Here is a 17555-nt window from a genome sequence, read left to right as displayed (position 1 = left end):
CCAAGTTGTCATACAGGTAAAATCTGCTAACCAATCCTGGCCAAGGCAAGTCATCAAAAAGACCTAGAATAAATGAATTCTGCTGAAAACCAAGCAAAAACTTCATACTGTTACAAGAAACACACCGAAATGATCTAATCTGCCACTGAAGAAAGTAATTGGCTGTTTAAAGTCAAATGACTTTAGGAGGCTGAAACAGGAGGGTTGTTGAGCCCAGGAGTTCAGGATCAGCCTGGGCAACATAGTGAGTGAGACTCCCATCTCTACAAAAAAAAGTTTTTTAATATATAACAAATATAAATATGTCTGGTACAGTGGCTCATGCTTGTAATCCCAGCACTTTGGGAGGCCAAGGCAGAAGAATTGCTTGAGCTCATGGGTTCGAGACCAGACTGGGCAACATGAAAAACCCGATTTCTACAAAAAATAGAAAAATTGACTGCACTTGGTGCGGTGTGCATGTAGTCCCAGCTACTTGGGAGGCTGAGGTGGGAGGATCACCTGAGCCCAGAGGTTGAGGCTGCAGTGAGCTGTTATTGTGCCACTGCACTCCCAGTGACAGAGTGAGACCCTATCGCTTCTTGGCCTTTTGGCTAAGATCAAGTGTAGTATCTGTTCTTATCAGAGTGAGACCTTGTCTCACAACCAATAAATAAATAAAGTCAAATATATGGCTGCAAAGACTTCAAAACTAAAAGCCATTGTTGCACACTCTAATTATAAAAATTTTCATCTAATACTCAAGGGCTTGGAAAAGATCCTGATGGTTATTTTATCTCCATTAAAGGCAATTGGATGTGCTTGTGCCCAAGTGGAGACATTTATATTTCATGCCTTTAAAAAAAATTATTATAATTTAGACAGAGTCAATAGGTACTTGGTGAGACTTTAATGCAGTAATAAACACCGAATAGATAAACTTCTCCATCTGTACTTCCTTAATAAGAGGAATAGAGTTCAATGTGCAGATATCTATAATACAACAATTTTCCAAGGTCATTGTCTATTCTAACATTCTTTTGACAATGACTAAGACTTTTTACTCGTGTAGACATACAATTCTCTCACTTGATAATATTAATTTAATCAGTGAAGCAATTTCAATTATATAAAGTAGGAAAGATAGAAAATGAAGACCAAAGCCCTGTTTTTAAAACACAGAGAATGATAAAGAATCAGATTGGTGGAATGATGACTCAATTATTATGTAACAGGCTGTACTAAAACACTCAAAAACAGTGACTGACAATGGGTCCATTTTCATTCAAGGTTCCACAAATCACTTCTTAGAATGCTTTCAAATCAATTTGAATAAAAGTAACTGCCTTTCTTAACCAAAACAAGAGACAAAATACAAAACTATCACAGAAGTGTAGGCATTATACAAAACTACTCAAAGTTAGAAGAATTGTCACGGCTGAGGGAAAATTTCCCCATTACCCTCTGGAGGTTCTCTGAAAAAATCATGGACAAGAGCCAGATTAATAGGAGAAAAGGCATATAAATTTATTATTAACATGTGCACAGGAGCCTTTAGAACGAAGACCCATAGATACAGCGACCATTTTTATGCTTACATTCAACAAAGTATGGAGCAACGTGAAGAAATATGATTGGACAAAAGAGCATGCTACTAGACTGAGTGGAAACTCAGCAAGGGCTGTCTGTCTAGATTTTTCTTGGCTTCTCTGAGCAGCATTCCTACATTCCTTCCTTCTGGGTACGGGGCAGAACCCTCTCTGGAATGGGGGTCTTGTGACCTACAGTCAAATGAAGTAGGTCAGATAATTTCTCTTCCTTTTTCTTTTTCTTTTTTTTTTTTTTTTTTTTTTGAGGCAGAGTTTCGTTCTTGTTGCCCAGGCTGGAGTGCAATGGCACAATCTTGGCTCACTGCAACCTCCGCCTCCCCGGTTCAAGTGATTCTCTTGTCTCAGCCTCCTGAGTAGCTGGGATTACAGGCACCCACCACCACACCTGGCTAATGTTTTGTATTTTTAGTAGAGACGGGGTTTCGCCATATTGGCCAGGCTGGTCTCGAACTCCTGACCTCAGGTGATCTGCCCACCTCAGCCTCCCAAAGTGCTGGGATTATAGGCGCGAGCCACCGCACCTGGCCAGATAATTTCTTTATGGCTAGGTTTTACACAGACAGGCAAAGGGAAAGTTAAGAGTGAAAAGGTGTTCTGGTTTCTATGACTTGCCTTGGGAAAGAGGGATTCTAGTTTCTAGCACTAGCTTTGGGGGATAATGGGACTGAGAGACAGGAGGGCAGAAGGTCAGAGAAAAGTTTTTGCTTCTGAAGCTACTTCTGAGGCCTTCATTTTGGATTCATTGTTCTGAGTCCCAATAGAATAAAGAAAAAATATGGAGAGCACAACTCAAAGTAATTTACATAAAAGAGGAACTAAGGAAAATGTTTCTATTTTTAAAATAAAAAGAAATGTATATATGTATATATATATATGTGTATATATATATATATATATATATATATATATATATTTTTTTTTTTTTTTTTTTTTAAGAGATAGGGCCTGGGTCTGTGTTATCCAGGCTGGAGTACAGTGGCTCAATCATAGCTCACTTCAGCCTCAAACTCTTGAACTCAAGTGATCCTCCTACCTCAGCCTCCCAAGTAGCTAGGACTACAGATGAGTCACCACACCTAGCTAGCTAATTTTTTTTTTTTTTTTTTTGTAAGAGACACGATCTTACTATGTTGCCCAGGCTGGACTCAAACTCCTAGGCTCAAGTGATCCTCCCACTTTGGCCTCCTGAAATGCTTGGATTACAGGCGTGAGCCACCATGCCTGGCCATGGCAAATATTTCTCTGCCCAAATAAATGTAAATACAGTGGAACACTTAAACCAAGGATCCTTGGTTTTATAGTGAAGACAGGACACAGCTATCACTGCCCTCCCATATTCTGCACCTTGAGCCTTCCTCATTACGAACACATTTTCTACAAAGCTAAATATAGATCAGAAGGGCTTATAAAACATTGTCGAAGATACTGCTGCATCATTTGAAAATAAGTTCTTTAAAAACAATGGTATCCTCACAAGTGGTTTATTTGTATCTTTAACACACATGCGCACACACACACACACACACACACAGACGGGGAAAAAAGAACTCAAAAACAAGGAAACTCTGGAAACAAATGGGCACAATAAATACATTTATTTTAAAATGTTGATAGTGCTTAAATTCACTAAATGGTATTTTAGCCCATAGAAAAATTTCTCATTTAGAGAAGAGCAAACAAAAATGAACCATACAGATCCACATTACTCCTTAATTAAGATGGGAAATTGCTTATCTCCATATTAACAAAGATTAAATACCTAGCTAGAAAAAAATATTTGTCTGGGCGTGGTGGCTCAGGCCTATAATCCCAGCACTTTGGGAGGCCGAGGTGGGTGGATCACCTGAGGTCAGGAGTTCAAGACCAGCCTGGCCAACATGGAGAAACCCCGTCTCTACAAAATTAGCTGGGCATGGTGGCGCATGCCTGTAATCCCAGCTACTCAGGAGGCTGAGGCAGGAGAATTGTTTGACCCTGGGAGGTGGAGGTTGTGGTGAACTGAGATCGTGCCATTGCACTCCAACCTGGGCAACAAGAGTGAAACTCCATTTCAAAAATAACAACAACAAAAAAAAAAAAGAAGAAAAAAGAAAAAATATTTAGTGTGATCAAAACAGATTTATCAAGAACAGGAACTTGGTGGATAATATGAGAAACATTTTAGTCTATTACTATAAATTGCACAAAATGCCTATGTTAATTGTCTGCTTATAAAGGGCATTCCTTTGACTATTCTGGAAGGTAAAGGCAATTTGAAGGAAACTTCTGGATAAATAATGTTCCATAAAAGTCACACATAAAACCAAGCAATCATGTGCCTTTGGATTTCATAACAAAGACAGGAAAAAACCATGACAGCCCTCTCTCCTTATTTTGAGGGCTCCTCATTATAATCCATGGGAGTGGTTGGGAGAAATCATCCTAGATCATTCTGCATGATGGTTGGTGAGGTTTCACACATTATTAGCTGTCTTGAAGGGATGCTCCATTAAAACTCATTCCATGTAGTAAAGTCTCATCATTTTTAAAGTCTCAGACTTCATATCCCTAATTCTGTTAAATTTGCAATAACTCAAAGCAGGTAACAAGATCTTTGAAACAATAGGACAGAAGCTCTCCAAATTTTAATTTGATTATGGAGGGCTCAGAATATACTACCCCAAAATATGGCACGTTGGCATACTGAATATTTTAAGGTGAGGGATTTGAGAAACGGAAGGTGCTGGAAGGACTCTCTGAGCTTCCTTTGAAACAGCTTACAAGACCCTCATGTGAGAGGTGTCCTCCCTCTATTTGCAGAAAAGGAGCATCCTTATCTCCCAAGACGGAAGACTGCTGAGAGGAACCCGAATGAATGTGCCTTGCCCCAGTTTACCACTCTTAGCTCATACCCCTTTTTGTCCTATCACATTTTCCCACAATTTTCCACTCTTCATCAAGCTCAGTTTCACCATTTCTTTGGGTCTCCATTTCCTTATGAAGGCTCCCACAACATGTACATTTTGTATTAAATCAATTTGCATACTTCTCTCTTATGAGTCTATCTTTATTCAGTCTAATTTACTGGGGCCTCAGCCAATGAATTTAAGATGGATAGAAGGAACATAATTTTTTCCTCCCCTACAATTGTGAACAAGTAAATAGCATTCATTTATTCGGCCAGTGTTTATGGAGTGCCCACTATATACCAGGCACAGATTGAGGTCCTAGGAATTCAGTGGTAAGAAAGACAATCTTCCTGCCCTCATAGCACTTACATTCATTCCTGTGGGTGTAGAGACACCAATAAATAAATAGTCAAGTATTTTTAGAGAGTAATTAGTGTTACCAAGTGAATAAATAAGTGGGATAGGATGGCGACTGTTGGGGATATTGATGGTAGGGTTGTCCTGCAGCCCATGTCTCTCTCCCATCCCACCTTGTCTCTGCTTCATCCTACTGTGCAGATACATATTCTCTACCTCTCTGTGTACTCATCTGGTGAAGACATCTACTCCACAGCTCTCAGCTCACATCTTCCCGGTTAAAGAAGCCAGACCGGACTGAAAAAGAATACAGATATGAATTCCCCTAGTCTCGTCAATTATAGCCAAGATAGAAACATTGTAGAAAACGAAAGATACAGTTTAATTACAAAGAAAGAGGGAGTTAGACTTTGGAAAAACAGACTTTTCAAATTAGAAGACAAAAACATATATTATGTGTGTGTATATATATATATATATATATTTTTTTTTTTTTTAGACAAGGTCTCACGCTGTTTTCCAGGCTGGAGTGCAGTGACATGACCATGGCTCACTGTAACCTCAAAATCCTGGGCTCAAGCAATCCTCTTGCCTCAGCCTCCTAAGTAGCTGAGACTACAGGCATGCCCCACCACACCTGGCTAATTTTTGTACTGTCAGTAGAGACAGGGTTTTGCCATGTTGGCCAGGCTGGTCTTGAATTCCTGACCTCAAGTGATCAGCCTGCCTTGGCTTCCCAAAGTGCTGGGATTACAGGCATGAGTCACCATGACCGGCCCCAAACAAACATTTAAAGGAAAAACAAACCCTCAAAGTTACCAAGATTATAATAGTTACATTGGCCAGCTTGTGGTGGGGAAACAGCACCATTCCCACATGATTAGCCTTTTCACAAAGGTTATGATGTGTCTTCAGACATTCCTTAGCAAAAATCGGGGGTAAAATTATTTTGGTTAGGGAGTTTAGGTTTACAAGAAATAAGTCAAGGTTTTCTTATTTTGGAGATCGGAACTAGTCGGGGTGGTTTTGGTTTATCTCAGGGTGCAAAGCTTTGTTTGTCCTGAATTTGATTTGTAAAGTGCTCAATCATGTTGGAAACAGGGTAAAGTATCAGCTTTTGCTTCTACAAGTTATAAGGTACAAGCACAGCAGCCAGGGCCCATCCCCACTAAAGGAAGCAGTTAAGGAGGTCCCTCTGCACCGGAAAGGCTTCCAGAAGAAAGTGCTTGCCACTGGCTGAACATGCTAAGCCTGGTTAAGCCTAACGACATAGCCATAGACTTCTACACTGCAGATTCCTGAGTCTCCATATTTGACCACTGCTTTTCATAAAGCATTTTCATGCCTGTTCACACAGCCAATCCCCTCATAGCCTGTGAGAATAGTTAACACTTATGAAGGACTTCCTCTGTGTGCCAAACAGTTAATGAACCTTTGTTAAGCACCAGGCACTATTCTAACAATGTTATATGTCAACTGTTAATCCACTTAATTCTCATACTATTCCTATGAAGGTAAGGTATGATGATTGTCCCTGTGTTATGGATAATAAAATTGAAGTAATTTGCCCAAAGTCACACAGTTTGAAAGTGGTGGAGTTGGAATTTGATCCAAGGTAGTCCAGCTCCACAGTCCATGCTTTTAACCATTGTCCTAAGTGGCCTCTCCAGAAATGAGTGTTATTGCAATTTTACAGACAAAGGAATAAGCGGTTTGCAGAAATTATGTAACTTGCTCAAAGTCACTATTAGAATTATAATGCAGCTGGGCACGCTGGCTCACACCTGTAATCCCAGCACTTTGGGAGGCCAAGGTGGGCGGATCACAAGGTCAGGAGTTCGAGACCAGCCTGACCAATATGGTGAAATCCCATCTCTACTAAAAATACAAAAAAAAATTAGCTGGGCATGGTGGCACGCGCCTGTAATCCCAGCTACTCCGGAGGCTGAGGCAGGAGAACCGCTTGAACCCAGCAGGAGGTTGCAGTGAGCCAAGATCACGCCATTGCACTTCAGCCTGGGCGACAGAGCAAGACTCCACCTTAAAAAAAAAAAAAATTATAATGCTGAGATTTTATATTAGGTCTTTTGACTTCCCGCCAGGTTTCCTTCAATAATGACAAGAGCAATAACAAAGTTAACACTTTCATATAGGACTCACCATGTACTATGCACTTTACTTACATGGGCTCATTTCATCCACAGCTCTGTGGCATTTGTATTATTATTACTGCCATTTTACATTAAGAAGTTGAGGCATGGAGAGGTTAAATAACTTGCCAAAAGCCACACAGCTAGAAAATGGCAGAGTTAGCATTTGAACTCAGGCAGTCTGTTCTCAGAATCTACACTCTTAATTATGACATCACACAGCCTCTCCATGCTGTACACTTGTGTTTCTCAGGGGTACCCAGTAAGGGAAAAGAGGAAAGGGAAGGACACTAACATTTACTGGTTATGCTTCTGTATCCTCTCATAGATTATATTACTGTTGACATTTTCACTGCCCCTCCATGTCAGATGTGTCCTTATGGGATTATGCTTTGCATTGATACTAGTTTGGACATGACTTGCTTTGGCCAATGACGTGTGAATGGAAATGTTGCCACTTCAAAGCAGAAGTTATAAATGCCACTGTGAGATTCTGCCATCTCTCGTTTGCCTCTGTCACAAGACCTGCCTTTCCCAGAGAGAGGTTGCTGCTTTTTTTTGAGACAGGGTTTCTCTCTGTTGCCCAGGCTGGAATGTAACGGCACGATCTCTGCTCACTGCAATCTCTGCCTCCTGGTCCCAAGTGATCCTCCCACCTTAGCCTCCTGAGTAGTTGGGACTATCGGCATGTGCCACCACTCCTGGCTGATTTTTGTATTTTTTTTTTTGTAGAGATGGGGGTTTTGCCATGTTGGCCAGGCTGGTCTCCAATTCCTGGGCTCAAGCTATCCACCTGCCTCACCTTCCCAAAGTGCTGGGATTACAGGCATGAGGCACTGGACCCGGCCAGAAGCTGCTTCTTCAGTGTTGGTCTTGAAATGAAGATTTGGAGCAGAGCCACAGCTGGCATGCCAAAGATATGAATGTGTACAAGAAGTACCTTTGGGTAAGCCACTGAAATTTGAGACTTGTTTGTTTCTACAGCATAACTCAGCCTAAGCAGACTTTTATTGTGTATTAAAACTTTAAGGCCGGGCGTGGTGGCTCATGCCTGTAATCCCAGCCCTTCGGGAGGCCAAGGCAGGTGGATTACTTGAGGTCAGGAGTTCGAGACCAACCTGGCCAACATGGTGAAAGCCACTCTCAGGCCAGACGTGGTGGCTCACGTCTGTAATCCCCAGCACTTTGGGAGGCCGAGGCGGGCAGATCACGAGTCAGGAGATCGAGACCATCCTGGTTAACATGGTGAAACCCCATCTCTACTAAAAATACAACAAATTAGCCGGGCGTGGTGGCCGGCGCCTGTAGTCCCAGCTACTCGGGAGGCTGAGGCAGGAGAATGGCGCGAACCTGGGAGGTGGAGCTTGCAATGAGCCGAGATCGCGCCACTGCACTCCAGCCTGGACGACAGAGCTTCCGTCTCAAAAAAAAAAAAAAAAAAAGAAATTTAAAATTTTAATCTTCACAATAACCCTATTAGGTAGGTATAATTGGCTCCAAGAAGAAACTAAGATTCTTAGAGGTTTTGTAATTTGCTCAGAAATTTAAAAGTGTAGGAGCAAGGGTTTGGGTTTCCTTCTTCCTAACATAACCCTTGTTTTGTTTATGTATCTATCACCCACCCCGAGAAGTGTGCTTCAAGAGGTGCTGCCCACTCACCTACTACACGCCAGGAGTGTGAGCGACTAACTGCAATTAGTCAAGGCAATCATGGTGGTTTCATTTCCTTTGACAGTAATAGGTTTGCCAGTAAATGGGTCTGTGAGCCAATTATGACCATAAAACAGGAAGATACAAACTGAGGATTTAAATGCCAATCCTGCTTCAAATACAATTCTGTCCCTATCAGCACCAGTCACAGGTTTTGGTTGCCAGTAAAACTCATATGATATAACAGACTTCATTCTAATACTTCATTTTTTAACTTTATAGAGTGATACAATACAGGAATACGGAGTACATAGTATCTTCATGTCATCTGGAGGCTCAGAGACTACTATGTATACATTTTCTTGGCCTCCACCACCTTTCTGGGGTGTGTATAGCTCCTGAGGAAGATTGAAGTGCCTGGCTTCACTTGGTAGGTCTCTCATCAGTTGTCTGTCTGGGTGCCAACTCATAGCTCTCCCAGTTCATGTGCAGATCCACAGATAGGGGATTTCACAGCAAACAAGGCAGGTAGTCAATTCCTAGCACAAAGCATTCCTCAACTAGCTTAACTTGGTAGTTACCAAGGGAAAAGTGTGTGAGAAGGCAGACCCAAGGTCACCTTCCCAGGTAGACCTAAACGTGTTCAGAGATGTTAACCCTTAATGATAGGCAGTCGGCTGGAAGCTTCAAGAAAAGATTTCCAGCCCTCAAAAAGAGACACAGACGATAAAGTCTCACTCCTCTGCACATTTTTGTGTCTGAAGGTGATGCTTGGAACTACATTTTCCTGGCCCATTCAGTTTCCCACACTCCACTGTAAGACAGCTATCTTTATAATTTCTCCACTTTCATCAAATTTCTTCCCCAGTTCTTACTTTCAATGGGTATCTTGCTTCCTGTTTAAATTAGAAAATGGAAGCAATGAGATAAAATTTTGACACATTCCCACCACCACAGACCCATCAATTTCCTTTTTAATCCATATTCTCCACCTTCTCTCCTGTTACTATAGATATATTGTTTATACACCAATCCAAGGTTTCCCTTGCCACTGTGCTTTAGACCTTATCCCCAAGGATGGCTCTAGCACTGTAAACACCTCCTCTTTTCTAGCCAACCATTTCCATCAGTGTATTTCCTTTAGTATTTCCTATTTTAAAATATGTCTCCCTCTTGACCCCACATCCTACTCCAATTATTGGCTCATTTCTCAACTCTCTCTGACAGCAATATATCTCACGGGAGGTATTCTAGTCTCACTTATCCTGAATTAGGTTTTCTGTTACTTATAACCCAAGTTACCTTAAATATTAAAATCTTTTAACTCAAAACTTTTTTCCTTTGAATACTGATTGTTACCATGACTCAAGATTATTAAATTGGGAGAAAGAGTGCTTTGATATGAGAAATTTGTCACTGAAATGGCAGCACATTGTTAACACCCTTCAAAAATGACCAAACAGAATAAGGATATGCTCATATCAAAACTTGAACAAGGAAGATACTGCTTTCAATTTAATATCTACATAATTTTTGTCATAATGTATTCATTTACTTGTCTTAGTATGAAAGTTTTGAGAGATATGATTTAACACAAATTAATGTCTTACTTTTGCAACATACTTTGCAAAAGTACTTTGTGTACTTTTTCAACACTAGATGCTTTGTATTTATTAACAAGAAAAATACCAATTATATAAGATTAGAAAATTTTAAAGTTATTGAGATATATTAAACGAGGTTCAGAATCCTATTATCTTTATTATATGTTTATTCTGTATCTTTATTAGATATCTAATAGCACTTCTAATCCATAAGCAATCTCAATTATATAATGTGTTATAACTGATCTTAAATAAAAAATCCTGAAATTTTATGAGTTTTCCACTGCATGAGCATATTGAATTGTGGCAATAACATGGTGAGGTCCACAGGGTAAAACAATTCCTCCACCAGTTTTTTTCTTCAGAGATGGAGAATATTAAGTGTTTATGATAAAAATCAGAATATAAAAAAGAGCCTGAAAGGCTGCAGCAATGCAGGGAACTTTACAAGTTGAAATTTAAACCGGAGCGTCCTTGGGAGTCAAAAAGAACAGCTGCTCAAATACAAAACTGCTTAACAACAGCACTTGTGGAAAATAAGCAGGCAACAAGTCTGTAACGCTACAGTGTCTCCTAAAAAGCTACGAAAATGTTGGACTACATTGAAAACATGATTTTTTTTTTTTTTTTTTTTTTTGAGATGGAGTTTTGCTCGTCGCCCAGGCTGGAGTGCAATGGCGCCATCGCGGCTCACTGCAACCTCCGCTTTCTGAGTTCAAGCGATTCTCCTGCCTCAGCCTCCTGAGTAGCTGGGATTACAGGTGCACGCCACCACACCTGGCTAATTTTTAAATTTGTAGCAGGGACAGGGTTTCCATGTTGGCCAGGCTGGTCTCAAACTCCTGACCTTAGGGTGATCCACTCGCCTCGGCCTCCCAAAATGCTGGGATTACAGGCATGAGCCACTGCACGTGGCCTGAAAACATGATTTTAACAGCCAACATTTACTGAGCACCTTACCAGCCTTGCTTCACATGGAGTAAGTGGCTTTCAGACAAGGAAAGTATTCAGAACGTGGAGGTGATTGTCTTTTCCTGCTCAATCTGGGTACAATGTACACAGACAGAGTTTATTCAAGGAACCACCAAGGAACACTTGAAAAAGCAGGAAAGATTGCCTAGAGAGCCGGCACAGGGGATACCTGCTTGCTGCTTAAGACTGCAGGATCATAAGCAAGCAAACTACAATCAACAAATAGAGCCACAGGAAAGCAGATTCCATCCCAACACATAAGGTAGAAATTTGTAGTGGTAAAAACTACCAAAATTGTGAAAGAGACATTAAAAAGAAAGGGGGCAGGGTGCAGTGGCTCACTGCCTTCCAACACTTTGGGAGGCTGAGGCAGGTGGATTGCTTGAGCCCAGGAGTTTGAGACCAGCCTGGGCAACATATGAGACTCCTGTCTCTAAAAAAAAAAAATTAAAAACGATTAAAAAAAGAAGATAACTAGGTACTATGTACTACCACCTCCTATATATTTGTTATTCATTGCTGCAGAATAAATTATCCCCAAACTAAGTGGCTTAAAACAACACACACTTACCATCTCCCAGTGTCTGTGGGTCAGAAATTTGGCATGGCTTTGCTAGGCCCTCTGCTTCAGGGTCTCTCATAAAACTACACAATCAAGGTGTCAGCCAGGGCTACAGTCAGCTCATGTTCAGCTGGGGCAGGAACCACTTCCAAGCTCCGTTAGTGGTTGTTGGGCAGGTTGAAGTTCTTTCTGAGCGGCTGGACTGAGGGCCTCAGTTACTTGCTGACTGTTGGTGGGAGGTTGCCCCAGTTTCTTGCCAAGCGGCCCTTTCAGTTAGAGCAAGTGCTTAAGAGCCAGGAGAGAATACCAGGCAGACAGAAGATGGACAAATATGAGAACTTTTTAGGCACTCAGACCACAACTGAGGTAGTTATTAAAGATGAGTCTGAGCTGTCCTGTTTGTGCAATTGGATAAAAGATGGTGCCAAATTACTGAGATATGCATAAGAGAGGACCAGATATGGGGAGGAGAGGAACATGAATTTGATTTTTAACACACATGTGAGATTTCTGAGATACTAGAGACAAGTGGAAATGAAGGTCAGAGAACTGACCTGAACATGCAAATTTGTAAGAGACTAATATCTAGATTGCGGTTGACAGCTTTACACTATTACATCTCTCTCTTTATACTGTTACATTTCTCTCTCTGTTTTTGTTTTTTTTTTTGTTTTTAAAGACAGTCTTGCTCTGTTGCTCAGGCTGGATGCAGTGGCATGATCTTGGCTCACTGCAAACTCCATCTCCCGGGTTCAAGCAATTCTTGTGTCTCAGCCTCCCCAGTGGCTGGGACTACAGGCACACACCACTATACCTGGCTGATTTTTGTATTTTTAGTAGAGATGGGGTTTCACTACATTGGCCAGGCTGGTCTCAAACTCCTGACCTCAAGTGATCTGCCCGCCTGGCCTCCCAAAGTGCTGGGATTACAGGTCTGAGCAACCACGCCTAGCCATTGTTACGTCTTATTGACTAAGGTGATACGTACTTTGACCTATTTAGTTGTCCATTTGCAAGGATCTCAGTCTGAAACTAAATAAGGTGGGTGGGGTTTCACACAAACCTTTGCTGTTAACGTATTATCCCCTTCCAACTGTACCTCCCCAGTTCCCCCTACCCCTGTTATTTTGAAAACATCTTGAGACTAACAATTAGGTTCAAGAAAATAAAAGTATGTGGCAACTTAATGATCTCTATATTCGGGTAGCCGTGCGTTTGTGTGATGCCCTATCCTGACTGTGGGTAGGACCTGACTGGCTTCTAACCAATAAAATATGGCAAAAGTGATGGGCAATCTCTCCTATGATTGTGTTACATCATATGGCAAGGTGATGGATGTCACCCCCGTGATCACGTTACATTATATGAGACTCAGTCTTGCTACCTTCATGAAGCAAGTGAGCATGCTGAGGAAGCCCATTAGGCAAAGAACTAGGGGTTCTAGGGCCATTAGTAGCTGAAGGCACACTTCAGTCAACAGCCAGCAAAAAACTAAAGCCCTCAGTTTTACTGCTATAAGAAAATGAATTTTGCTAACAACCTCAGTGAATTTGTGGAGCAGATTCTCTCCCAGTTGGGTCTGCAGATGAGTCCACAGCCTGGCTGATACCTTGATTGTGGCCTGTGACCAAGAGTGACATGACACACCACCTTCTGAAGTGCTGAAGGAAAAAAGCCTTTTGCTCTAGAATAGTAAATCCAGTGAAAATATCCCTCAGACATGAAAGGAAAATAATTTCCAAGACAAACAAAAGCTGAGGGATTTCATCAACACCAGATCTGTCCCACAAGAAATGCCAAAGGGAGAACTTCAGTCCGAAAGAAAAGGATGTTCCTGAGCAGTAAGTAACCACCTGAAGGTGAGTACACAAACACAGAATCTTCTAACACTGTAACTGTGCTGCATAGACCACTCTTATTCTAAGTAGGAAGACTAAATGATGAACCTATCAAAAATAGTAACTACAACTTTCCAAGACATAGACAGTACAGTAAGATATAAACAAGTTAAAAAGTGGGGCGAGGGCTGGGTGTGGTGCCTCATGCCTATAATCCCAGCACTAGGAGGCCGAGGCAGGTGGATCACCTGACGTCAGGAGTTTGAGACCAGACTGGCCAACGTGGAGAAACCCTGTCTTTACTAAAAATACAAAACTTAGCCAGACGGGGTGGCAGGCACCCGTAGTCCCAGCTACTCGGGGAGGCTGAGGCAGGAGAATTGCTTGAACCCAGCAAGCGGAGGTTGCAGTGAGCCGAGAATGCCCCACTGCACTCCAGCCTGGGTGACAGAGCAAGACTCTGTCTCAAAAAAAAAAAACAAAAAAAAGGTGGGGGGAAACAAAGTAAAGGTGTAGAATTTTTATTAGATTTATTCTTGCTTGTTTGTTTACACTCTAGAATGTAAGTTATATGAGGAAAGGGACTTTGTCTTTTTCACCATTATATTCCCAATGCCTATAGTTGAATGATTTAATACGTTTTGCTATACCAGTGAAGATTACTAGTTCTGATGAGCATCATGAGACCCTTAACTGGCTGTAACAAAACTATGAAACATAAGGGTTTGATTCTTCTATCAGCATAATTTCAGACCAGTAACTCAACCCATTAAAATGTGAGCTGTCACTTTACCTCTTTTAGTAACTTTGGGTACTCTTCTTTTGGAGGTGCTAGAGGTATAAACTACACTTGAATAAGTTTCAAATCATAAGGACAAATATGGTTTCATGCTTTACGATTATTGCTCCACTACTGTTGCCGTGGGCTGACCCAGAGGAAAGTGCATGTGCAAAAGCAAACTGAGAAAGGAGAAAGCAGAATTTATGTCATCTGTCATGTCTGTTTGGAATGCTGTAACAAAATACCATAGATCAGGTGGTTTATAAACAACAGAAATTTACTTATCCCAATTCTGGAGGTTGGGAAGTCCAAGATCAAGGCATTGGCAGATGTGCTGTCTGGTCAAGGCCCACTTCCTCATAGACAGCATCTTCTTACTCTACTCGCACATGGCGGAAGGGCAAGGTGTCTCCTCAGGGCCTCTTTCATAAGGGCACTAATCCCATTATTGAGACCTCTGTTCCCAAGACCGTATCGTCTTCCAAGGGCTCCATTTCTCAATACCAACACCTTAGGGGTAAGAATCTTATCTACTGTACTAAGGACTCCAAACCGTTGGCACCTGCCATAGCTCACTGTGGTGAAGATGGAGAATGGTGGGAGCGTGGGGTAGGAGAGGTAACAACCGGACTGGAGACAGAGAGACCACTTTAGGATGCTCACCAGCAAAAAATTACAGCTGGGGTTGGGAAGATGTCCCTTTGGCTCTGGGCTGAACTGTGCAGCTATGAGGCTTCCTGTCTTCCCTACTACAAGCCATCCTGAGTGACTGAGTTCAGCACAGCAGCACTGATTCTGATGTTTCTTAATGAAGATCTTTGGTATTCTGTATTTACAAATTCTCACTCCTGATCCATTTTTCTTTAACTGTACATTAGCCTGAAAGGTAGTCATTAACTCATGGTTCATTATGTGGTGTCAACTTTAGGAAGACCTCACCTATCTGAGCTGGTCTGGTGATAGTAATCTAGTTCTTTCTCTGATGGCAAGTGCCACCTTAGGATGGCAGTAGTGGTGGAACATGGGCACAGTGCAGCATTCACGAGCGCTCTGTAACACACAGCTGTCTCCTTCATCAAGACAGTGACCTTCCTTCTCTTTCAAGAGTTGTGTCCTATTCCTGACCCCAGAAGGCAGATAAATACGTTATTTTCTAGCCCAGGCTATCTTGTCTTTAAGTAAACTCACTTCTTTAACAGGAAATCATTGCCAAGAACTCCAGTGCTGAATTTAAAAACATCCAAACCCTTTTCCAACCTCTTCTACTTCTCTACTTCTAACCCCCTCCAATCTTAGGGAATCACAATCATTGGTTTTAAAGAAGATTGTTTTTAACATTCAGTTATAGTTGTGTACCCCTAATAAGAAAAGTTACCTCATCATTTTCACTTGCCTCATCTTTTATTAAGAATAAAATACTTTTAAGATTTAAAAAAAGGGAACCATGACCAAGGATTAAGTGAACGTATCTATTTTTATTATGAAACATTAAAGTTTGACACATTGCCTCATTTGCTTTTTTAAAATCTATTATCTGACTTAAACCTATTCAGCAAAAATGCCAATAAATTATATTAATCATAGTTTGGGTCTTTTTAAAACTAGGAATATGTTTTATGATAAACAATAATACTAAATCTGAGTTGTATGAACTGTTAACTTGAAATTTGTTTTTTTTTTTTTTTTTTTTTTTTTGAGGCGGATTCTCGCTCTGCCGCCCAGGCTGGAGTGCAGTGGCGCGATCTCGGCTCACTGCAAGCTCCGCCTCCTGGGTTCACGCCATTCTCCTGCCTCAGCCTCTCCGAGTAGCTGGGACTACAGGCGCCCGCCACCACGCCCGGCTTATTTTTTTATATTTTTAGTAGAGACAGGGTTTCACCGTGGTCTTGATCTCCTGACCTCGTGATCCGCCCGCCTCGGCCTCCCAAAGTGCTGGGATTACAAGCGTGAGCCACCGCGCCCGGCCTGAAATTTGTTTTAGATGTTTAGCTTAAAACAAAACGAAAACCAATCACATTAATACACTGTTGCAAAAGTTTCTTCGGAATGCCCTCCACATCACTGTGTGTCAGCATCCTTCGGCTTCTTCACTGAGGTATGGAATGCAGCCATATGTAGGTGTCAAGGCACTCATTCTAAGCTGTCCTATCCTGCACATCTTAGCAATCACATTAGATGGAGGGCTGATGATATGCACTCCCAGCCCAGGCTATCTTGCTTTTAAATAAACTAATTTCTTTAAAAGAAAATCATCAACTAAGGACTCAAATGCTGAATTTAGAAATAATAATTCCGATTCAATACACATTCAATCAAATGTGTTAGTACTTAAAAGTCACAAATTTTGCAAAGTAAACAACCAATGAACTAAGGCAAATAGCACTGCCACCACATGCCTTAAAATGGTATATTTTTGGTGTTTGAAGCTCTTTGCAAATTATATTTTGGGACAGTTCAGATTTAAATAAAAGATGGATTTAAATAAAAGATGTGTGTTCTACATAAATTCAGTTTTAAGGTTTTCAACATGGGTGGCAACATTACAAAAATATATCAATAGTCTTAATAGTGAATGTTTTCGACCTGGTTTCTAAATCTTTATTTTCCGTGGAGGTAAACCAAAGTTTAGATTCCATCTTCAGAGTTATGATATAATCTCTATTTGAGATTTGAAAGAGATTTGAAAGCTAGATATGATCTAGGTCCTTGCCAGGATCTTCACTTTCATCATCCTCATCCTCTTGGTCTCCAGATTCAAGTTCATCCTCTTCTTCAACCTAGAGGAAAAAGACGTATTTAATATTGTGAAAATCTGTTCATGTCACATTCAACATTTAACAATATATATTACTGATAATTTTTGTTTTTTTTCTGAGATGGAGTTTTGCTCGTCACCCAGCATGGACTGCAATGGTGTGATCTCGGCTCACTGCAACCTCTGCCTGCCAAGTTCAAGCGATTCTCCTGTCTCAGCCTCCCGAGTAGCTGGGATTACAGGTGCCTGCCACCAAGCGCCCTGCTAATTTTTGTATTTTTAGTAGAGACGGGGTTTCACCATGTTGGCCAGGCTGGTCTCGAACCCCTGACCTCAGGTGATCTGCCCGCCTCAGCCTCCCAAAATGCTAGGATTACAGGTGTGAGCACTGTGCCCAGACAAGTTTCGT

At 41.3% G+C, this 17555-nt stretch overlaps 1 protein-coding gene and 1 pseudogene across 2 annotated transcripts in view; one reads left to right on the top strand and one right to left on the bottom strand.

Moving 5' to 3' along the window:
• The first annotated feature begins 573 nt into the window (after nt 1–573).
• Nucleotides 574–689, top strand: LOC115836849 (annotated as a pseudogene).
• A 16095-nt stretch (nt 690–16784) lies between these two features.
• The window catches only part of USO1 (USO1 vesicle transport factor), a 94561-nt gene continuing 93790 nt past the window's right edge, over nt 16785–17555 (bottom strand). For both annotated transcript variants that reach the window (XM_030818995.1, XM_030818996.1), the window contains one exon: nt 16785–17168. In XM_030818995.1, the coding sequence (XP_030674855.1) occupies nt 17079–17168 (90 nt within the window). In that variant the 3' untranslated portion in view covers nt 16785–17078. The remainder of the gene's footprint in view (nt 17169–17555) is intronic.

This window comes from Nomascus leucogenys, chromosome 9 (assembly GCF_006542625.1).
Source record: "Nomascus leucogenys isolate Asia chromosome 9, Asia_NLE_v1, whole genome shotgun sequence".
Classification (NCBI taxonomy): Eukaryota; Metazoa; Chordata; class Mammalia; order Primates; family Hylobatidae; genus Nomascus; species Nomascus leucogenys.
This window is presented reverse-complemented; position numbering and strand designations above follow the sequence as displayed.